The sequence below is a fragment of the Oncorhynchus mykiss genome, chromosome 11, assembly GCF_013265735.2.
Source record: "Oncorhynchus mykiss isolate Arlee chromosome 11, USDA_OmykA_1.1, whole genome shotgun sequence".
NCBI lineage: Eukaryota > Metazoa > Chordata > Actinopteri > Salmoniformes > Salmonidae > Oncorhynchus > Oncorhynchus mykiss.
Genome location: NC_048575.1, coordinates 58,473,369 through 58,497,703, shown reverse-complemented (window position 1 = coordinate 58,497,703; position 24,335 = coordinate 58,473,369). Strand labels below are relative to the sequence as shown.

The 24,335-nt window shown below is 42.3% G+C and overlaps 2 protein-coding genes across 4 annotated transcripts; both read right to left on the bottom strand.

Moving 5' to 3' along the window:
- Positions 1-1,231: 1,231 nt before the first annotated feature.
- On the bottom strand, positions 1,232-5,006 carry LOC118936378 (N-acetyllactosaminide beta-1,3-N-acetylglucosaminyltransferase 4-like). The gene has a single exon (XM_036935904.1). The coding sequence runs from the start codon at positions 2,997-2,999 to the stop codon at positions 1,863-1,865; it is 1,137 nt and encodes a 378-aa protein (XP_036791799.1). The 5' UTR covers positions 3,000-5,006; the 3' UTR covers positions 1,232-1,862.
- LOC110536059 (leucine-rich repeat-containing protein 43) lies at positions 2,559-23,995 on the bottom strand. 3 transcript variants are annotated; one of them, XM_036935901.1, is made up of 13 exons: positions 23,716-23,995; positions 21,594-21,851; positions 21,107-21,217; positions 18,660-18,799; positions 17,631-17,869; positions 13,869-14,032; positions 13,600-13,789; positions 11,348-11,487; positions 11,106-11,180; positions 8,131-8,361; positions 6,023-6,128; positions 5,028-5,809; positions 2,559-3,003 (listed from the first exon to the last, which is right to left on the bottom strand). In XM_036935901.1, the coding sequence occupies exons 1-12, from the start codon at positions 23,800-23,802 to the stop codon at positions 5,652-5,654; spliced, it is 1,899 nt and encodes a 632-aa protein (XP_036791796.1). In that variant the 5' UTR covers positions 23,803-23,995; the 3' UTR covers positions 2,559-3,003; positions 5,028-5,651. The 3 variants fall into 3 exon arrangements, with proteins under 3 accessions (XP_036791796.1, XP_036791797.1, XP_036791798.1); XM_036935902.1 differs by having other exon boundaries at positions 13,600-13,786; XM_036935903.1 differs by having other exon boundaries at positions 21,594-21,846; positions 23,716-23,980.
- Between the last annotated feature and the right edge of the window lie 340 nt (positions 23,996-24,335).

Below are 24,335 nucleotides of genomic sequence, written 5' to 3'. Positions count from 1 at the left end.
CTCCAACATTGTTTTAGAGAATTTGGCAGTATGTCCAACCGGCCTCACAACCGCAGACCACGTGTATGGCGTTGTGTGGGTGAGCACGATAATGCACGGCCCCATGTCGCAAGGATCTGTACACAATTCCTGGTAGCTGAAAAATGTCCCAGTTCTTCCATGGCCTGCATACTCACCAGACATGTCATCCATTGAGCATGTTTGGGATGCTCTGGCTCGATGTGTACAACAGAGTGTTCCAGTTCCCGCTAATATCCACCAACTTCACACAGCCATTGAAGAGGAGTGGAACAATATTCCACAGGCCACAATCTAAAGCCTGATAAACTCTATGCAAAGGAGATATGACACGCTGCATGAGGCAAATGGTCACACCAGATACTGACTGGTTTTCTGATCCACACCCCTACCTTTTTTTAAAAGGTATATGTGACCAACAGATTCATATCTGTATTCCCAGTCATGTGAAATCCATAGATTAGGGCCTAGTGAATTTATTTTAATTGACTTATTTCCTTATATGAGCTGTAACTCAGTAAAATCAATTAAATTCTTACATGTTGCGTTTAGATTATTTTTCGGTATACAAACAGACAACAGTCACCTTTTCAACCACGTACCGTACATTCTATCACATTTTGCATGACTGCTGGAAAACAGGTGCCACCCACAAGGAAGTGGTGAGGTGCACAAATTTACATGCCTCTTCAGAGTGCAAAGTTGAGAGGCTATAGTTCTTTCTTACGATTGGACACAATTTAAAAAAAAATTTGCCTTGTCAATCTGTCGGTGTGATAGTTGTGTGGTGGAAAGGTATGCAGAGGGATATAGCTGGCTCCTGCTGACTGGAAGTGTTGGAACAGTGAAACCCAACACTGGTTGACTTTCAGTAAAAAAACACCTGACCTCGGGCTCATAGGACAGTGGGATCTTGGTCAAGGTTGAAACTGCTAAACAAACCTAAAGAACTGCACACACTTTATTTATCTCCTATCTTAAAATCCTTGGTTCTTTTTTAAAATGGCCTTTCCAAGAACATTGCGTAATTCAATTATAATTTAAGAGGATACAGTATTTTAAAGAGATGGTATAATGCTCATGCATTTTTGTACCTAACTTTTTAAATGTTGAATATCTGTACAAAAAATGAATGAAATTTATGGATACATTTTTAAAGGATTGTGTCTCAAAACATTTGCAGGAGCTCACATGAAATTACCCTTCAAACACATTTCATATTACAGTATTTCTTTTAATTTTGTTCTCTTATATTTTCTTTACACAATCTACTTCATCATAAGAAAGTACTGGCCCCGCTATGCAATAGAGTTCACCTGAATAGAAACTGACAAAACCCTGGACCACATGTTTCAGAAAGCATTATGACATCACATTTAAATCTACATTTACAATCCACAGATTTCAGCTATAGTAGACAAGTTCATCACTGCTCCCTCAAACAATTGATTGTTTATAATAATTGTACACCACAGCTCCCCTCCCCCACAGCACACTAGACCTGTTTGTTACCCATCAGTACCTCTGAAGTTTGTTACCCATCAGTATCTCTGTAACCCACTAGACCTGTTTTTAAAGTTTCTGTTCGACCTTCCTAGAACCCAAGAAACATTCTACAAACTTCCTTGTCAAAAGTATCAAATCTCCGTAGAGCTCGTACACCATCTTTGCTGAACTGAATACACAGTAAAGCCAATATGTCAGAATACTTCAAATATAAATATCGATGAAGGAAAATAAGCTATTTTTGACCATTTATAAGAATAATTTCTCTATGAAAGGAATGCTTATTTTACAGTAGTGAGACAGACAAGTACAGCAAGATACACACAACACCTGATGCCTCATATCCTTAATCTAAAGCACTTCAGCTTTGTGTCCTGCAGTAGAGACCACATGGTCCACATCTCGGTGGGATTCAGTTTGTGCACCAGCATGATCTCCCTGTAAATGCAGGGGTTGAAATGTGACACCACCTGATGGAACCCAAAGGTTCTGAAGCCAGAGTGGTGTGTCAGCGTCACATTAATCTTCTGCAGGCACATGCCCACAAAGACATCATCAATGGGGAAGAGGTCAGTGCTGGACACTGCTATTCCCAGGCTCAGCACAGTCTGACGTGACATCAGGTAGCCCCCACCGCCAGCGTATGGAGGATATGGCTTGTTGGGGTACATCTCCTCTGGTATGAAGTACTTCCATTGGTTGTGCCGGATTGGATAGGCTCTTGAAATTATGTCACCAGCGAAGAGTTGCTCAGAGGGCTTGTGGCCTTTAACATATTCAACCAGATTGCTTGTGTGAACAAAAACGTCATCGTCCCCTTTGAACACAAAGTGGGCCCACTGGCACTCCAAGGTGAACCAGTTCAGGAAGTGGACCTCCTTCAGGGTCAGGTTGAAAAAACTGTCCTCAAAATCCCATTGCAGGATGTCTCCAAACTGCCTGCTCTCCCACTCCAGTAGCTGCTGCAGCAGGAATCCCTGTATTCTGTCTAACGACTTACCTACTAAGAACAACAGTTTCACCCTTTTACCCTGAACATATCCCCTCTTCCCCCAAGTGCTCCGGAGCGCAATCCTGCGATCCACCTGGATGGCTGTGGACTTAATGGCCAGCAGGAGAAAAAGGTCATTCTCACAGGGTGTTGGAGACAGCAGGCGGGGGAATGTCCTGCAGTGTTTATACATGAGGAAGTTACGGTGGGCAGGTGGGACAGAGGACGGAATATTCTGCATGCTGTCATTGAGGGAGCACTTGAAAACATCCACAGTAGGCTGTGACAGCAGTGGTGTGGTGGAGGCAGAGGTGTTCCAATGCCAACCTGTGTGGTTCTTACGCCACACTCTGAGCTCTCCCCTATATGTTAGTGAGACATTGACGTCCATCGTCATAAAGATGACACCAATCAATGACACCAACGCAGTCCCAATGACAATGGACCATCTACTGAGGCGTAGGTTTCTGAAGAGGATCCTCATGGTTCTGAAAATAATTGCAAGCACAATACGTTTTAGCAACAAGCAGACAGAATTGGCACTGGTAGCCTATGGGCAATTCCACTGTAACAGAGTGACACTGAGACAAAAAAATGGCACTTTAAAATGTAAGTCAAACAAATTATTGCAAAGTTAAGCAAACCATACAACTCTATGCACAAGGACTACTTATAACAATTTCCACTGAGAACTTTACAAAAACACCTTTTCTTGAAGAACAGTGCAGATGCAAAGTTTGGTATTACTCCGGAATTACTGCGGTCATTCAGTATGTACTGTATCTACTGGTATATGTAGTAGGCCTACAATAGACTACAAGTGGCAAACTTATATTGTCTCATACCAAAAGTATGCAGGTCACACATAATTGTGTCTCTGCGGTAGCCTGGTCCCAGATACAGTATGTTTGTGCTATCATGTCAGCTGTTTGCCATGACAAGGAGTGGCATGATGACACAAACAGACTGGTGCCCAGTCTACTTATGGGGCTTTCTCCACCACAGAATAATAAACCATGTTTGTGGAATATGTAATGCTGCATCCATAATTAAGTGGAAAGGTGGTAATTACCAGTTGTGATGTTGGAAATACCAGTTGGATGCTAATTGTCCACAAGCTGTGTCAACCATAAACTACAATTACAGCTATTATGCTTGTAAACAAATCATAGTGTTCAAAAGCCATATTCTTAAATATTTTTTTATAAATAATGTTTTGTTTTTTTATTTAACTGCCAAAAATGCTTTCCCACTTGGTTATGAACGCAACATTAGACCTAGGCTATGCTTAACAAGTGGCTGTCTAGACATGTATTAGAGGTATTAATCCGCATCACAGAAGTTCAGCTTTACATCATAATTTAAATTTAAAGGCAATGTTCCCGCTTTAGCTGAGACTGCATTTGTTAAGAGCTGCATATGTCGGCCCTATTCTATCCTGTTGCAACACAATCTCACACTCAATTCATGCAAATATCTACAAAAAGTATTTCAGCAGATTTTGTGCGGCTTAGCACCATTATACAATTATTAAGCAAAAACAAGCATAGAAAACAGCATTGGCATTAATAAAACCTGGTTGATGAACAATATTGGGTTGTTAACACGTTTGTTTTATGTGGAACACATACAAAGGCTGCGTAAAAGAACATTTACCAAAATGCATTGCTCTAATAACTTTAAAAAGATTGCTTGGAAGTTTGCCCCCAAAAAGGTATTTTTTTGGGGGGGCAAACTATAAATGAAGTCACACAAAAGTGTGTCTTTTCCTACGAATTAAGTCGCACAAAAATGTGTGTATTTTCACACAAAAATGCACGAAATCTGCTGAATTACTTTTTGTACATATTTGCACGAATTGAATGTGAGATTGTGTTGCTTATTTCGTAAGGCAATAACAGGGTGCTTGAATGCAATTCCCACCAGTGGAGGCTGCAGAGGGGAGGACTGCTCATAATAATAGCTGGAATGGAGTAAATGGAATGGTATTTGAAACCATTCCAGCTATTCTATTCCAGCCATTAGCACAAGCCCGTCCTCCCAATTAAGGTGCCACCAACCTCCTGTGATTCCCATAGGCCTATAAAAAAGAAACATGGTCCAAAACTCACTTGATTTAGTTACAATTTAAGTTTAGTTTAATTCTGATTTTCTTTAAGAGCAAGATGGTTTGTGTGTTTAATAAACAGAAACTGAAACACCTCAATAATGTTCCAGCACTCAGGTGTAGCCTAAAGAACTTTATGATAATAGTTGATAATAGTTTAGGCTACACCACAAAACTATTTGTCAATTATATACTAGTTACACTAGTTATTTTAAACTAGACTGTATTTACTTATTATAAAACAAGGAAATACAATATAATGCGTGATTGATTAACTAATTAATTGATCATTTATCCTATCAAGCCCAAGATATTTGGTTTGTTTTCATTTTTTATGCGCTTATTCAAACATTTTTATTCTTAGCCATTAAAAAAAGAGTTTCAATACAACACTAATTAACTTACTTGATATTAAAAACAAACACGAAGAGACCATCAAAATAGTTGTAGCCTACTTAGGAAGTGAGTTTCGGGGAGAACTGAAGTGCTGTTCGACATTTACCACCATACAATCCTTAGCGGGAAGGATGCACAATCAATGTTTGAGCACCTGTTGCTGAAATACTCCCGTTAATAATTTGCTTGATCCAGTTATAATTCTTTACAAATACTACCATATCCGCGTTTTTAAGAAGTTATGCTATTCGTCTAGAGAATCGTTGCGAATTGACTCGACTATGGTTACTAAATTCAAGTTACCTCGCTGTCCTGAAGAGAAGTTGCATTACATGTATTGTCACCGATTGATCCTATAACCTTGAAGGGCGTGCCTTGCGTTTTGTCATTTGGATATTCTTCATTCCTTGTGACTTTTGTAGACTATGTCCAGTTCCTGCTATTAGATCCATGAACTTTTGAAAATTGAATTTCCCAATATTTTGATATAGCTACTAGGAACATGAGGGACAAAAAGGGTGCATTGTATTATCATAAACTTGACCAATTTGAGTTCGTAATTGGTTTTAATCCCGAAATTTGTCATGACAACTTTTTGTTTTTCTTCATACAAATAGCTAGGCTGATGGCTCATCATGGGTGAGCTAGGTGATGAGCTTCAGAGGCTGAATGCCATTTATCCAGATGCACAGTGAACTCCACAGTCATTGACTCGAACTGGTTTGGACTGGGAGCAGAGTTGTCGTCCATGCGGAAATCTGCCTGGCTTTCCTTCCATCCTTTTCCCTTACCTATAAGTATGAAGGGAAATATTTAATCTTATGAACAACTTATTTGCTACCATTTTACATGGAATTGTACATTTTTTCCCGTACACTGTGTCCCTTGCACAAATATATTATTCTCTAGAAACTAGCAAGGCTAAGGGATTCTATTTTTCATCCAGGTAAAACTGGCCTAAGAACAGATCAACGCCTACACAGTTGCTATGTATTTTTGCTCACTTTTAGAGGGTGGTGCAACATTCTTCTGCCCCCCTGCACTGTCAGCACTTGACTTAGTTGTCTTGTCCTCCTTCTTCTTGTCATGTTTGGCTTTCTTACTTGGGTCCTGCAGAAAATTACAAAGCATGTCAGACATGTACAGTGCATTCGGAAAGTATTCAGACCTTCTTGACTTTTCCACATTTTGTTACGCTACTACTTATTCTAAAATGGATTTAAGAGTTTTTTTTCCTTCCAATCTACACAAAATACCCCGTAATGACAAAGTAAAAACAGGTGTTTAGAAATGTTTGCAAATGTATAACATTTTTTACTGAAATATGACATTTACATAAGTATTCAGAACCTTTACTCAGTACTTTGTTGAAGCACCTTTGGCAGCGATTACAACTTTGAGTCTTCTTGGGTATGATGCTACAAGCTTGGCACCTATATTTGGGGAGTTTTTCCCATTCTTCTTTGCAGATCCTCTCAAGTTCTGTCAGGTTGGATGGGGAGCATTGCTGCACAGCTATTTTCAGGTCTCTCCAGAGATGTTCAATCGGGTTCAAGACCGGGCTCTGGCTGGGCCACTCAAGGACATTGAGATTTGTCCCAAAGCCACTCCTGCGTTGTCTTGGCTGTGTGCTTAGGGTACAACCCTGTTGGAAGGTGAACCTGCGCTCTGGAGCAGGTTTTCATCAAGGATCTCTCTGTACATTGCTCCATTCATCTTTCCCTCAATCCTGACTAGTCTCCCGGTCCCTGCCGCTGAAAAACATCCACACAGCATGATGCTACCACCACGCTTCACCGTAGGGATGGTTTTAGCCAGGCTCTGACATGCACTGTCAACTGTGGGTTGACTGTGCATGTCAACCCACAGTTGCGACCAAACTGTGCTCAGTTTGGTCGGAAGGCCAGCTCTAGGCAGAGTGAGCGTAGTTCCATATTTTTTCAATTTCCTAATGATAGAGACCACTGTGTTCTTGGAAACTTTCAACACTCTAGAAATTGTTTTATACCCTTCTCCAGATATAAGACCACAATCCTGTCTCGGCGCTCTTTGGACAGTTCCTTTGACCTCATGGCTTGGTTTTTGCTCTAACATGCACTGTCAACTGTGGGACCTTATATAGACAGGTGTGTGCCTTTCCAAATCATGTCCAATCAATTTAATTTACCACAGGTGGACTCCAAGTTGTAGAAACATCTCAAGGATGATCAATGGAAACAGGATGTACCTGAGCTCAAGTTCGTGTCTCATAGCAAAGGGTCTGACTACTTATGTAAATAAGGTATTTCTGTTCTTTATACATTTGCACAACTTTCTAAAAACCTGTTTTTGCTTTGTCTTTCTGGGGTATTGAGTGTAGGGGAAAAACCCATTTAATCCATCTTAGAATATGGCTGTAACGTAACAAAATGTGGAAACGGTGATGGGGTCTGAATACTTTCCGAATGCACTGTATAGGCCTATCTCTATTGACTAGAAGAGATTCATGACTCTTTATTTGCCTTGACCACAATTGTTTATTTCTGTCAAGATCTGTTATAGATAATTTACAAATGACAATGGGCAATTTCATGGTTCATTCCATTGTTATGTTTCTTTTTAACACAGACTCCAATACCAACAGATACCAAATCAAAACCGACAGATACCAAAAACCGACAGATACCAAATCAAAACCATTGATTTCAAAGTTTAACACACCATAGAATTCTGTGTACTAAGGTTTACTTTTAATAATTTCCACAGAAAATGTAACAAAAATACATTTACAGGAAGAACTCTGCAGATACAATGTTTGGTAACAGAATAAAACTGAAGGAGATTTTACCGTAATTCTGTTACCATACTTTGTATCTGCACAGTTTCTCCAGTAGACCTACATGTTTCATTTATTTACTGTGAAAATTGTTCAAAGTAGTCTTTGTTCTATGTTTTTTTTGTTTAAAGTGAAAAATAAGTCTCAGCATAATTCCAGTACTGTGGAATTTCCCCAATACTTTAATATAGATAATATAGAGCAAAGGGCCTCTGGTGTCAACTTTGGCACATATTTTCACTTTGATAGTTGTACTTTGCTTGCAGAGAAAGAGGAGAGTCACAAGCTACAGAGTACCTTGTCTCGGGGTGGCATGGCCCTGGTGCTTTGCTCTGTGAGCAGTACCCCAAGGTTGCACAGGGCATCAACTCTCTGATCACCAGACACCAGGTCCTGTAGTGGCACATGGATCGAGCCCAGGGTTCTTCTGATGGGAGTGTCCTGGACCAGGTCCATTATTGAGTCTTTCTTCTTCTTCTTGTCTTTTGATTTTTGGTTGGAACAAGTGTTGCTTGGTGGTCGCGCACACTGTCCAACAGACAAAATAATACTTGTTTTGTGCTAGTCGTATCTGTTACCATAAATGCGTTCATAAAAGGTTTCCATTAGACATATCATGTGTTGGATTACTACATACTGTAAAAAGGCAGAGAAAAATCGTCTGATTACTGAAATGGTAGATTACGTTGTCACAAATATAGATATTTGTAACAACAGATATAGCCCATTACAGATATAGCCCGTGGTTCACTCTAGACCTGACTGCCCTTGACCAGCACAAAAACATCCTGTGGTATACGGCATTAGCATCAAATAGCCCCCGCAATATTCAACTTTTCAGGGAAGTTAGGAACCATTATATACAGGCAGTTAGGAAAACAAAGGCTAGCTTTTTCAAACAGAAATTTGCAACCTGCAGCACAAACTCCAAAAAGTTCTGGGACACTGTATAGTCTATGGAGAATAAGAGCACCTCCTCCCAGCTGCCCACTGCACTGAGGCTAGGAAACACTGTCACCACCGATAAATCCACAATAATTGAGAATTTCAATAAGCATTTTTCTATGGCTGGCCATGTTTTCCAACCGGCTACACCTACCCTGGTCAACAGCTCTGCACACCCCACAGCAACTTGCCCAAGCCTTCCCATTTCTTCTTAACCCAAATCCAGATAGCTGATGTTCTGAAAGAGCTGCAAAATCTGGACCCTACAAATCAGCTGGGCTAGACAATCTGGACCCTCTCTTCCTAAAATTATCAGCCGAAATTGTTGCAACCCTTATTACTAGGCTGTTCAACCTCTCTTTCGTACCGTCTGAGATCCCCAAAGATTGTAAAGCTGCCGCAGTCATCCCCCTCTTCAAAGGGGGAGACACTCTAGACCCAAACTGCTACAGACCTTTATCTATCCTACCCTGCCTTTCTAAGGTCTTTGAAAGCCAGTTAACAAACAGATCACCGACCATTTCGAATCCCACCGTACCTTCTCCGCTATGCAATCTGGTTTCCGAGCTGGTCATGGGTGCCCCTCACCCACCCTATAGGTCCTAAACGATATCATAACCGCCATAGACTCTGTCAATCACCACATTCTTATCGGCAGACTCAAAAGCCTTGGTTTCTCAAATGACTGCCTCGCCTGGTTCACCAACTACTTCTCAGACTGTGTCAAATCGGAGGGCCTGTTGTCCGGACCACTGGCAGTCTCTATGGGGGTGCCACAGGGTTCAATTCTCGGGCCGACTATTTTTTTGCCCGCCCGTCCAGCATCACTACTCTGGACGGTTCTGACTTAGAATATGTGGACAACTACAAATACCTAGGTGTCTGGTTAGACTGTAAACTCTCCTTCCAGACTCACATTAAGCATCTCCAATCCAAAACTAAATCTAGAATTGTCTTCCTATTTCACAACAAAGCATCCTTCACTCATGCTGCCAAACATACCCTGGTAAAACTGACTATTCTACTGATCCTTGACTTTGGCGATGTAATTTACAAAATAGCCTCCAACACTAGTCAGCAAACTGGATGTAGTCTATCACAGTGCCATCCGTTTTGTCACCAAAGCCCCATATACTACCAACCACTGTGACCTGTACGCTCTCGTTGGCTGGACCTCACTACATATTCGTCGCCAAACCCACTAGCTCCAGGTCATCTATAAGACTTTGCTAGGTAAAGCCCTGCCTTATCTCAGCTCACTGGTCACCATAGCAACACCCACCCGTAGCACGCGCTCCAGCAGGTATATTTCACTGGTCACCCCCAAAGCCTTTCCTTCCAGTTCTCTGCTGCCAATGACTGAAACGAATTGCAAAAATCCCTGAAGCTGGAGACCCATATCTCCCTCACTAACTTTAAGCACCAACTGTCAGAGCATCTCACAGATCACTGCACCTGTACATATCCCATCTGTAAATAGCCCATCCAACTACCTCATCCCCATACTGTTATTTATTTTTTTGCTCCTTTGCACCCCAGTATCTCTACTTGCACATTCATCTTCTGCACATCTATCACTCCAGTGTTTAATTGCTAAATTGTAATTATTTTGCCACTATGGCCTATTTATTGCCTTTACCTCCCTTATCTTACCTCATTTGCACACACTGTTTATAGACATTTTTTCCTCTATTGTGTTATTCTGTATGTTTGTTTATTCCATGTGTAACTCTGTGTTGTTGTTTGTGTTTCACTGCTTTGCTTTATCTTGGCCAGGTCGCAGTTGTAAATGAGAACTTATTCTTAACTAGCCTACCTGGTTAAATAAAGGTGAAATAAATATAAATAAAAACAATTTAAAAAAATGGACTTACTGGACGTGATCTCGTCAGATTAATGGTTATGCTTTTTAAATAGTGTATCTGAAAGATTTTTTCACACTACCATGGCTTGTAAGTGATTGTAACCATTTCAAAAATGTGATGTACTGTAACTCGACCAGTTTGAGTGTCATGGAATTGAATTTCCCTCTCCCATTGTGTTAACCACAAACGCGCAACAGCCACATAAAGTATATGAGGAAGCAATGACCTGACATGACTATGCTGAAAAACAGGTTATGGCATGTGATACGGTGCCACTAACAAGGAAACGTTTATCAGCTGTTCAGTGATATTATAAACCTCTCTGAAAAAATGACCTGGTTGAGAACTGTTCCATCACCAGACTATAAGGACTGTTAAATTGTGTAATCTCGTTTACCCAGAAACAAAATTCTGGCGAAAGGTTGTGACTTCCATGAGAGAATACAAATTGTGTAACATCACCTCTTTCCCCCCTTTCTTTTCTGTTGTAGATTTGGTTATTGGCTGTTCTCCTGAAGGAGCAGGCCATGAGAGGACCTAAAAAAAGCCAAATAATAGTCAGATAACAATTACTCAATCCTCACAAGACATCCATGCATCAACCTGAACATAAATCTATGCATCTAGAGAACTCAGTATGTGGGTGTGGGAGTATGTGAACTGTCTTTGTTTGCATGGGGCGGAGTGTCTATTTTGTTCTGTACCTTCTCCTCCTCCACAGTCAACCAGAGCCCACGAAGGACAAAGGACTTGAAGGACCCCAGGTCACCAACACTATGCACACTTGTGTGGTCATAGTCCATGGACTCTGCCCATGCCAGCTTATGTGTGCTGTTCATTATCACTGCAAAATGGGGGCAGTGAGAGAGAGAGAGAGATAAATAGTTGTTACTAACTAAAGACAGAGAGTGATTTTATAGATGACAGAGGATGAGATCAGTAAAAGCTCAGGTCAGGCGATGGAGGTTTCAAGAATCACCTAGTGGAATCAAATGAAAAGGCATCCTATGCACAGCCCTGCGTCCCTCAAATATTAATCTAGGTATAGTGTGAGATTTTGGTAATAATTTTCTACTTACCCAGAGTCAGATGAACTCATGGATAGTAGTTTTGTGTCTATGCGTGCAGTTTAAAGGTAGTTGAGCAAGCCATGCTAACTAGCATTATCGCAATGACTGGAAGTCTATCTTCACATCACAGGGCTTTCTGTAAAGCTTGTATTAAAATTGTAGGAAATACAACTCCTCTGAAGGTAAGAAAACAAGATTCAGTTAACATTTCTGGACAATATCCCTTTAATTAATGTTCCTTCGTCCTTAACAACTCTGCATAGTGTTCTCTGATACTTGGCCAAAGTAATCATGATCACACTACCTTAATTTATTGAAGAGAACCTGCAATATGGGAAGCCTTCTGCTCAGGAAGCCTTCTGTGTGGTGGTTAAAGTACTTTGACACATTTTGTTGTGTTACAGTCTGAACATATATTTAATCCATTGTATTTTTCTTTCACCCATATACACACACTCAATACCCCATAATGACACGGTGAAAACATGAAATACAGAAATATCTCATATATACATACCCCTGAGTCAATACTTTGTAGAAGCACCTTTGGCGGCAATTACAGTTTTGAGTCATCTTGGGTATGTATCAGCTTTGCACATCTGGATTTTGAGATTTTTTTCAAGCTCTGTGACGTTAGATAGGGCGCAACAATCGTCAAGTCTTTTCACAGATTTACAATGGGATTCACATCTGGGTTTTGGCTGGGCCACTCAAGGACTTTCACATTCTTATTCTGTAGCAATTACAGCATTGCTTTGGCTGTATGCTTGGGCTCATTGTCCTGTTGGAACATACATCTTTGCCCCAGTCTAAATTTGTTGGCACTATGAAGCAGGTTCTCATCAACACTTTGCCTGTATTTGGCTCCATTCGTTGTTTCTTCTATCCTTACCAGTCCCTGCCACTGAAAAGCATCCCCATAGCATGATACTGCCACCACCATGCTTCACTGTAGGGATGGTGTTCGTCGGGTGATGAGCTGTGCCTGGTTTTCTCCAGACATAGCCCTTTGCATTCAGGCCAAAAGGTTAAATTTTTGCCTCATCAGACCACAGAATCGTTTGCCTTAAGATCTGAGAGTCTTTCACATGCCTTTTAGCAAATTCCAGGTGTGCGATCATGTGCCTTTTTCTCAGGAGTGGCTTCCATCTAGCCACTCTCCCATAAAGCCCAGATTGGTGAAGTGTTGTAGAGACATTTCCTTCTGGCAGGTTCTCCTACCTCGGCCAAGGAACTCTGTAGTTCTGTCAGAATGGTCATTGGGTTCTTGGTCACCTCCCTTACCAAGGTCCTTCTTGCCCAGTTGCTCAGTTTGGTCGGAAGGCCAGCTCTATGCAGAGTCTGGGTAGTTCCATATTTTTTCAATTTCCTAATGATGGAGATCACTGTGTTCTTGGAAACTGTCAACACTCTAGAAATTGTTTTATACCCTTCTCCAGATATATGACCGCAAGTCTATCTCTGTGCTCTTTGGACAGTTCCTTGGACTTCATGGTATAGTTTCTGCTCTGACAGGCACTGTCAACTGTGGGACCTTATATAGACAGGTGTGTTTCTTTATAAATCATGTCCAAATAATTGAATTGGCTACAGGTGGACTCTAATCAAGTTGAAGTGACATCTAGAGGATGATCAAAGGCTATTGGATGCACCCGAGCTCAATTTGGAGTGTCATTGCAAAAGGGTTTGAATACTTATGTAAATTAATTATTTCTGTATTTCATTTTCAACAAATTTGCAAAGATTTCAAAAAATATTTTTCACTTTGTCATTATGGGTTGTGTGTAGATGGGTGAGAAAAAAAAAATGTTTAATTCATTTTGAATTCAGGCTGTAAAATGTGGAATAAGTCAAGGATTATGAATACTTCACTGAAAGTTGTTTACCATCAATGGAACAATGGTTAGTTTCCAAACTCTCCATTGTCCTGGCTGTGGTGTCTGGCATTGGAGTGTTGGTTGTTTCCTCCTCACAGTTCTCTTTTGGTGTCTCATAGATGCCAACGATGCCCCTATCCATCTTCTCCGCCATGGGTGTCATTGGATCAGATGTGGATGCAGTGTCACTGCCAGCCTGCTGTGACCAATCAATAACTAGATTGTAATATGACAATCAATTAAGTTGAATGACTAAACAGAAAAATGGGATATCATGCCTTGTTGCCAGGGGGTGGTTGGCTGAGGAACTCATAGTTGACAAAGTAGCTGTAGCTGACCACAGGGAACTCAGGGGCACTCTCATCCACAGTCAGCAGTGGGTCCGGGACACCTCTGATCCTTCGCACTGTCACTGTTGCCATGGCCTGGTCCACTATCCAGTCTGTGGATGGAACATAACCATCTTACTCTTCAAAAGCAGGCCGATACATTTCCCCAAGTGATTTTATTTGGCCCCCCAAGTTTCATTATTTTACTTGTTGGACATAAAAGACTGTAAAAACACCAGCAAATCAGCTCCACAGGACTTCATTTTGGTAAATCTGTTCCAAAGTATTCCCACACTGTCACGACTCCTACCGAAGGTGACCGATCCTTTTTCCCTTTTCTGTTTGTTTTGTCTTATCAGTTGCACCTGTTTTTGTTTACATTTAGTTGGGATATTTTAGCTGGTCGTCCCGCCTGCTCTTTGTGCGGGCTTATTTTTCCCCCACTGTGTTTGTGTGTGGGAGAGTGTTGGTAGCGTGTTTCATTTTGGGATTTTCCCTCTGGACTTGTTAGGTCCTGGTTTTGGGTATTGTGTTTGTTGCGCCCGTGAGTTTTGGCTCGCACAATTTTCCCCGTGCCTAAATAAAGCACTACTCAGTACTTTCTGCCTCCTGCGCCTGATTCCACACCCACTACGCTTAAGTGCATCACACACACGCATAAAACAGAGATACAGTTGAAGTCAGAAGTTTACATACACTTAGGTTGGAGTCATTAAATCTCATTTTTCAACCACTCCACAAATTTCTTGTTAAACAAACTATAGTTTTGGCAATTCGGTTAGGACATCTACTGTGTGCATGACACAAGTAATTTTTCCAACAATTGTTTACAGACATATTATTTAATTTATTTAATCTAAATAAATATAAAATAAAATAAAAATAAATCAGCCAAGACCTCCACAAGTAGACCTCCACAAGTATGGTTCATCCTTGGGAGCAATTTCCAAAAGCCTGAACGTACCACGTTCATCTGTACAAACAATAGTACGCAAGTATAAACACCATGGGACCACAAAGCTGTCATTCCGCTCAGGAAGGAGACGTGTTCTGTCTCCTAGAGATGAACGTACTTTGGTGCGAAACGTTTTAATCAATCCCAGAACAACAGCAAAGGACCTTGTGAAGATGCTGAAGGAAACAGGTATCTATATCCAAAAGTATCTATATCCACAATAAAACAAGTCCTATATCGACATAATCTGAAAGGCCGCTCAGCAAGGAAGAAGCCACTCCTCCAAAACCGCCATAAAAAAAGTCAGACTACGGTTTGCTACTGCACATGGGGACAAAGTTCGTACTTTTGGGGGAAATGTCCTCTGGTCTGATGAAACAAAAATAGAACTGTTTGGCCATAATGACCATTGTTCTGTTTGGAGGAAAAAGGGGGAGGCTTGCAAGCCGAAGAACACCATCCCAAACGTGAAGCACGGGGGTGGAAGCATCATGTTGTGGCGGTGCTTTGCTGCAGGAGGGACTGGTGCACTTCACAAAATAGATGGCATCATGAGGACGGGAAATTATGTGGATATATTGAAGAAACATCTCAAGACATCAGTCAGGAAGTTAAAGCTTGGACGCAAGTGGGTCTTCCAAATGGACAATGATCCCAAGCATACTTCCAATGTTGTGGCAACATGGCATAAGGACAACAAATTCAAGGTATTGGAGTCGCCATCACAAATCCCTGACCTCAATCCCATAGAATATTTGTGGGCAGAACTGAAAAAGCGAGCAAGGAGGCCTACAAACCTGACTCAATTACACCAGCTCTGTCAGGAGGAATGGGCCAAAATTCACCCAACTTATTGTGGGAAGCTTGTGGAAGGCTACCCGAAACGTTTGACCCAAGTTAAGCAATTTAAAGGCAATGCTACCAAATACTAATTGAGTGTATGTAAACTTCTGACCCACTGGGAATGTGATGAAAGAAGTAAAAGCTGAAATAAATAATTCTCCCTACTATTATTCTGACATTTCACATTCTTAAAATTAAGTGGTAACTGACCAAAGACAGATCATTTTTGCTAGGATTGAATGTCAGGAATTGGGAAAAACTGAGTTGAAATATATTTGGCTAAGGTGTATATAAATTTCCGACTTCAACTGTATACCCCTTGACTTTTTCCACATTTTGTTGTGTTAACAGCTTGAATTTAAAATAGTGTCAATTTAAATAGTGTCACTAGCTTACACACAATACCCCATAATGTCAAAGTGGAATTATGTTTTTACACATTTTTACAAATGAATAAAAAATGTAAAGCTGAAATGTCTTGAATCAATAAGTATTCAACCCCTTTGTTATGGCATGTCTAAATAAGTTTAAGGGTAAACATGTGATTAACAAGTCACATAATAAGTTGCATGGACTCACTATGTGTGCAATAATAGTGTTAAACATGATTTTTGATTGACTACTCCATACATACTGTACTGTCCCTCAGTCAAGCAGTGAATATCAAACACAGATTCAACCACAAACACAGGGAGGTTTTCCTATGCCTCGCAAAGAAGGGCATCTATTGGTAGATGGCTAAAACTTCAAGTTATTCATTACACTTTGGGTGGTGTATCAATACACCCAGTCACTACAAAGATACTGGCGTCCTTCCTAACCCAGTTGCCAAAGAGGAAGGAAACCACTCAGATTTCACTATGAGGCCAATGGTGACTTTAAAACATTTACAGACATTAATGGCTGTGATAGGAGAAAACTGAGGATGGATAAACAACCTTGTATTTACTCCACAATACTAACCTAAATGATAGAGTGAAAAGAAGGAAGCCTGTACAGAATTCAAATATTCCAAAACACATGTTTTGCTATAAGGCACAAAAGTAAAACTGCTAAATAAATTAACTTTATGTCCTAGGGCAATCCAACAGATCACTGAGTACCACTCTTCATATTTTCAAGCATAGTGGTGGCTGCATCATGTTATGGCTATGCTTGTCATCGGCAAGGACTAAGGAGTTTTTATTTTACTTAAAAAATTCGGGGGTGTGAATACTAATGTAAATGAGACATTTCTTTATTTCATTTTCAAACATTTCTAAAACCCTGTTTTCACTTTGTCATAATGGGTTATTGTGTGTAGATGGGTGAGAAAAAAATCTATTTAAACTCAGGCTGTAATCTCTTTTGAATTCAGGCTGTAACACAACAAAATGTCAAATAAGTAAAGCGGTATGCATACTTTCTGAAGGTACTGTGTGTGATAGGATGAACCTAGTTGATTTTTTGGCTAGGATACTTGGCTCTCATTGATGATGAAATGCACAGGCCTAACAGAGTGATGAGAACACAAGCAACTGCTGGGAAATGCCTGAGATAAAGAGGAAGATAATAACCGATTTAGTTTGTAGAATGCTCTTTCAAGAATCACTGTAAGGCAGGCTCCTTCAATATGAAAATACACTATGTGTCCACATCATTGAACAGGTAAGGGGTGCTGATTCATGCCTGGCGAATCCGATGTCCAATCAGATCAACTATCATTTACAACTGCCAGGTCGCAGTTGTAAATGAGAACTTGTTCTCAACTGGCCTACCTGGTTAAATAAAGGTGAAATAAAAAAATAAAAAAATAACAATCTTGTGTGAGTCACTACTACACAACGCTCATCCCTCAACCGATCAGCGCAGACGTAGTAGTCACACTATATAATGTAAGAAAATGGTGATAGTGTGGTGATTGATAGCTTAACCTCTCATCTTGGCCAGGCCTTCAAAGCGATGGTGATCATCCGGTGTAACCCGTGTGGCGTCCAGGTAGAGCAGCCTCGGGAGGCTGTCCAGGATGAAGCCCGGGTAGGAAGGGGTGAAGGTAAGGGGGTTGCCCTCTAGCACCAAGGTCCTCAGGCAAGGCAGGGTGACCAGGGCATCCACTAGGGCCCGCTGTCCTTGGAAGCCAGACCAGCTCAGGTCCAGAGATACCAGCTGTGGCCTGAAGAGGGAGACAGCATGCAAGGGCTGAGCTGACAGCTGGTGAGAGGAAGCTGTGGAACTGCCTCTGTATGTATGGGATCTGCCTTTTCATCACTTATCACTTGACCAATCAAACAACCTGAACAGCCATGGTAAAAAAAAAGAGTATGTTTCTCATATTGGGACTAGATGGTATAGCAACTAAATAAATATACATGATAGCTTGTTCATATTTTTATGAAAATAGTATTTTAGTAACTATAATATGTTGTGGCCCTAATAGATGGGCGGCAGGTACGTTTCGGGTACAGCGTTGGGCCAGTAACCAAAAGGTAAAAATCTGTCATTCTGAGCAAGGCTGTTAACACACTGTTCCCTGGGCGCCGATGACGTGGATGTCGATTAAGGCAGTTCCCTGGGCGCCGATGACGTGGATGTCGATTAAGACAGCCCCCCGCACCTCTCTGATTCAGAGGGGTTTGGTTAAATGTGGAAGACACATTTCAGTTGAATTCATTCAGTTGTACAACTGACTAGGTACCCCCCTTTCCTAAGATCCTCCGTTTCACCCGCAAAGGTTACTTTTGTTAGAACTTTTATTTTATTATTTTATGATGTGCATAACGTTGTTACTTGAATTGAAAAGCGCTATACAATGAAAGTTATTATTATACATATGACTGCTAAGGAATGTAATGTCACTTCCTATTATTGCCAGAGTCTGTTGTCACCTGCTGGTGATTGTGAGCAAGTGCAGATGAGTACTGAAATTGTACTGCTTGTCATTTGCCCTGTGTGTGAGCACTTACCATAGAGTTCCAGTGAGGTACTGGATGTCTGCGGGGGAACCCAGCCTGTTGCAGCCCAGACCCAGATGCTGAAGGCAGGGTAGAGGCTGGCTGCTAAGACCTTTAAGGCTGGAAACCTGGTTGGCGTAGAGCTCCAAAACCTTTCAAACGAACGCATACAATGCAATTGAAGGACTGTGCAGTGATATCAAAGACGATCACTATATGCATCAGCGTGTGTTCATAAAACATCCCAATGATATTATAAGTTACCCTACCAATGTCATGAATAATAGAAAAAGTAATATGGCCTACTTGTTTGAATGTTTTTAGTGATACATCACACCAACATCTGTGAATTTTCTAATCAATTTGACCAAACCCTAGATTCATGTCCACATCCCGGCTCGACCCTAACCCTAACCCACCCTAGCTTCATGTCCACATCCTGGCTCAACCCTAACCCACCCTAGCTTCATGTCCACATCCCGGCTCGACCCTAACCCTAACCCACCCTAGCTTCATGTCCACACCCCGGCTCAACCCCAACTCTAACCCACCCTAGATTCATGTCCACAACCCGGCTCAATCCTAACCCTAACCCACCCTAGTTTCATCTCCACATCCTGGCTCAACTCTAACCCTAACACACCCTAGCTTCATGTACACACCCCGGCTCAACCCTAACCCTAACCCACCCTAGCTTCATCTCCACATCCTGGCTCAACCCTAACCCTAACCCACCCTAACTTCATGTACACACCCCGGCTCAACCCTAACCCTAACCCACCCTAGCTTCATCTCCACATCCTGGCTCAACCCTAACCCTAACCCACCCTAGCTTCATGTCCACACCCCGGCTCAACCCTAACCCTAACACACCCTAGCTTCATGTCCACACCCCGGCTCAACCCTAACCCTAACCCACCCTAGCTTCATGTCCACACCCCGGCTCAACCCTAACTCTAACCCACCCTAGATTAATGTCCACAACCTGGCTCAACCCTAACCTTAACCCACCCTAGCTTCATCTCCACATCCTGGCTCAACCCTAACCTTAACCCACCCTAGCTTCATCTCCACATCCTGGCTCAACCCTAACCCTAACCCACCCTAGTTTCATGTCCACATCCCAGCTCAACCCTAATCCTAACCCACCCTAGCTTCATATCCACATCCCGGCTCAACCCTAACCCTAACCCACCCTAGCTTCATGTACACACCCCGGCTCAACCCTAACCCTAACCCACCCTAGATTCATCTCCACATCCTGGCTCAACCCTAACCCTAACCCACCCTAGCTTCATGTCCACATCCCAGCTCAACCCTAACCCTAACCCACCCTAGCTTCATGTACACACCCCGGCTCAACCCTAACCCTAACCCACCCTAGCTTCATATCCACATCCCGGCTCAACCCTAACCCTAACCCACCCTAGCTTCATGTACACACCCCGGCTCAACCCTAACCCTAACCCACCCTAGCTTCATCTCCACATCCTGGCTCAGCCCTAACCCTAACCCACCCTAGCTTCATGTACACACCCCGGCTCAACCCTAACCCTAACACACCCTAGCTTCATGTACACACCCCGGCTCAACCCTAACCCTAACCCACCCTAGCTTCATGTCCACACCCCGGCTCAACCCTAACTCTAACCCACCCTAGATTCATGTCCACAACCCAGCTCAACCCTAACCTTAACCCACCCTAGCTTCATCTCCACATCCTGGCTCAACCCTAACCTTAACCCACCCTAGATTCATCTCCACATCCTGGCTCAACCCTAACCCTAACCCACCCTAGCTTCATGTCCACATCCCAGCTCAACCCTAACCCTAACCCACCCTAGCTTCATGTACACACCCCGGCTCAACCCTAACCCTAACCCACCCTAGCTTCATCTCCACATCCTGGCTCAGCCCTAACCCTAACCCACCCTAGCTTCATGTACACACCCCGGCTCAACCCTAACCCACCCTAGCTTCATCTACACATCCTGGCTCAACCCTAACCCTAACCCACCCTAGCTTCATGTCCACACCCCGGCTCGACCCTAACCCTAACACACCCTAGCTTCATGTACACACCCCGACTCAACCCTAACCCTAACCCACCCTAGCTTCATCTCCACATCCTGGCTCAACCCTAACCCTAACCCACCCTAGCTTCATCTCCACACCCCGGCTCAACCCTAACCCTAACCCACCCTAGCTTCATGTACACACCCCGGCTCAACCCTAACCCTAACCCACCCTAGCTTCATGTCCACACCCCGGCTCAACCCTAACCCTAACCCACCCTAGCTTCATGTCCACATCCCGGCTCGACCCTAACTCCACAGAATCACTCCTCCTACTATAGTTCAGTGCAGACGAATGGCGCTCTGAGTGTCCCTGTGGTGGGATTCAATGAGACATGGGTTGATGTGCCACAGCCCCTCCTCTCCCTGTGTTGTGTGACTCACTTGTAAAGTGCAGGGCAGGTACTCTGCTTGTAGTTCAGAAATTTTGTTGGCACTCAGCACTAACTCTCTTAGATTGGAGAACCTGAGCACACCATCATCGACTATGGAGACCTGATGCACACAAAAAGACCCATTCACTGACAGTATGAATTCACATTCAAATAGATAGGAACATATGGGGGAGGGTCTTCCTCTATATAGCTGGTCTTTTCCTGAAAATGCGAGACAACACTGCTGGGACTTATCAAATAATGCATTCATCCGACATTGGTTTTCGTATGCAATCAACCTTGTGCCTGTCCTGCTCAAAGTGATGGCACGTCTTACTATAATTGCCGATTACTGTACAAAATAAAATGTTGGATGAATTGTTTATTTCAGCAGGACAGGTATATAAAGGCTGGTAATATAAATTGGAGCCAAAAGATTGCACAACAAATGAATCAAGGCTTGTGAGCATTGGCTATCAGACAGCTAAGATACTCACACCCTTGTCTACAATACGTAGGGTGTTGAAGTGGCTAAATATGAAGTTGCCATGGAGAAGTTCAGGTGTTCGCACAGACAGCTCTCTCAGGGTTCGGGCTTGGGGGCTCCATGACCCCTCATGTTGCCATGGGGACAGTGGACTGGTCAAGTGCTCCATAAGGGCCTCCTCCTCCTCCTTGGCTGCACCTTCTCTCCCCTCGTCCTGCTCGCTGTAGCCCCAACTCTGCTCCTCAAAGATACTCCCTCTGGATCTGCTCTAAACACAACAGCACAGGAACATGCCGTTGAGGTAAAAAGCATTCCACTTCTGTTAATCAAAGGTATTTTGGACCACCTCATTCATATCCACTACTTGTACATGAAAAGAGTAGGAAACCACCAAGAGGTGACCTTGCTCGATGGATGGCACCATCAAGAGCCATGTACTATGTATATACAGTGGGGCAAAAAAGTATTTAGTCAGCCAATTGTGCAAGTTCTCCCACTTAAAAAGATGAGAAAGGCCTGTAATTTTCATCATAGGTACACTTCAACTATGACAGACATGAGGGAAAATCACATTGTAGGATTTTTAATGAATTTATTTGCAAATTATGGTGGAAAATATGTATTTGGTCACCTACAAACAGCAAGATTTCTGGCTCTCACAGACCTGTAACTTCTTCTTTAATAAGAGGCTCCTCTGTACTCCACTCGTTACCTGTATTAATGGCACCTGTTTGAACTTGTTATCAGTATAAATTACACCTGTCCGTCCACAACCTCAAACAGTCACACTCCAAACTTCACTATGGCCAAGACCAAAGAGCTGTCAAAGGACACCAGAAACAAAATTGTAGACCTGCACCAGGCTGGGAAGACTGAATCTGCAATAGGTAAGCAGCTTGGTTTGAAGAAATCAACTGTGGGAGCAATTATTAGGAAATGGAAGACATACAAGACCACTGATAATCTCCCTCGATCTGGGGCTCCACGCAAGATCTCACCCCGTGGAGTCAAAATGATCACAAGAATGGTGAGCAAAAATCCCAGAACCACACGGGGGGACCTAGTGAATGACCTGCAGAGAGCTGGGACCAAAGTAACAAAGCCTACCATCAGTAACACACTACGCCGCCAGGGACTCAAATCCTGCAGTGCCAGACGTGTCCCCCTGCTTAAGCCAGTACATGTCCAGGCCCGTCTGAAGTTTGCTAGAGTGCATTTGGATGATCCAGAAGAAGATTGGGAGAATGTCATATGGTCAGATGATACCAAAATATAACTTTTTGGTAAAAACTCAACTCGTCGTGTTTGGAGGACAAAGAATGCTGAGTTGCATCCAAAGAACACTATACCTACCGTGAAGCATGGGTGTGGAAACATCATGCTTTGGGGCTGTTTTTCTGCAAAGGGACCAGGACGACTGATCCGTGTAAAGGAAAGAATGAATGGGGCCATGTATCGTGAGATTTTGAGTGAAAACCTCCTTCCATCAGCAAGGGCATTGAAGATGAAACAGATCTTTCAGCATGACAATGATCCCAAACACACCGCCCGGGCTACGAAGGAGTGGCTTCGTAAGAAGCATTTCAAGGTCCTGGAGTGGCCTCGCCAGTCTCCAGATCTCAACCCAATAGAAAATCTTTGGAGGGAGTTGAAAGTCCGTGTTGCCAAGCAACAGCCCCAAAATATCACTGCTCTAGAGGAGATCTGCATGGAGGAATGGGCCAAAATACCAGCAACAGTGTGTGAAAACCTTGTGAAGACTTACAGAAAACAAATGACCTCTGTCATTGCCAACAAAGGGTATATAACAAAGTATTGAGATAAACTTTTGTTATTGACCAAATACTTATTTTCCACCATAATTTGCAAATAAATTCATTAAAAATCCTACAATGTGATTTTCTGGATTTTTTTTCTCATTTTGTCTGTCATGGTTGAAGTGTACCTATGATGAAAATTACAGGTCTCTCTCATCTTTTTAAGTGGGAGAACTTGCACAATTGGTATTTATAGCTCTGGCACCATCCATTCCATTACATTGAGACTTTGGGATCTTTGAGTGAAATCACACAAGTTTGTCTGCCCTATTTTCTGATCTGATGTATGGCCAAAAAAGCTTAATGTGGACTCACCCAACAGCCATGCCCACATGGAAAGTCCTTCAGACAGAGGCTACGAAGCTGCTCCTCCACAGCCAAAGAAAGTGTCCGAGAGCCCATTCTAAAGGATTAGGGTTGTAGATAAAGCAAAAAATAACAGACCCATTAAAGGGAAAGTCAATCCCATAAAATGGTGTGAGAGCCACAATATCAAACTAATTTACTTTTGAGTTTTTGGTAGAGTTTTTTCAAGGCCCTGTTGCTTGTTAACAATCGAGTGGCTGCATTTGGCTGTGGATCCTTCTGAAAGGTTGCCTGGCAACAGTTGACAGAACACATACCAGAGATCTACATTACACCACTTTCCTGTTGTGGGAAAGTGCAGTGGCAAGAAACAGTATGTAAACCCTTTGGCATTACCTGGATTACTGCATAAATTGGTCATAAAATTTAATTTTATTTTCATAGAAGTCACAACAATAGATCACCACAGTCTGCTTAAACTAATAAACACACAAACAATTAAACATGTTCATGTCTTTATTGAACACACTTTGTAAACATTCACAGTGCAGGGTGGAAAAAGTACGTGAACCCTTGGATTTAATAACTGGTTGATCACATTTTAGCAGCAATAACCTCAACCAAACATT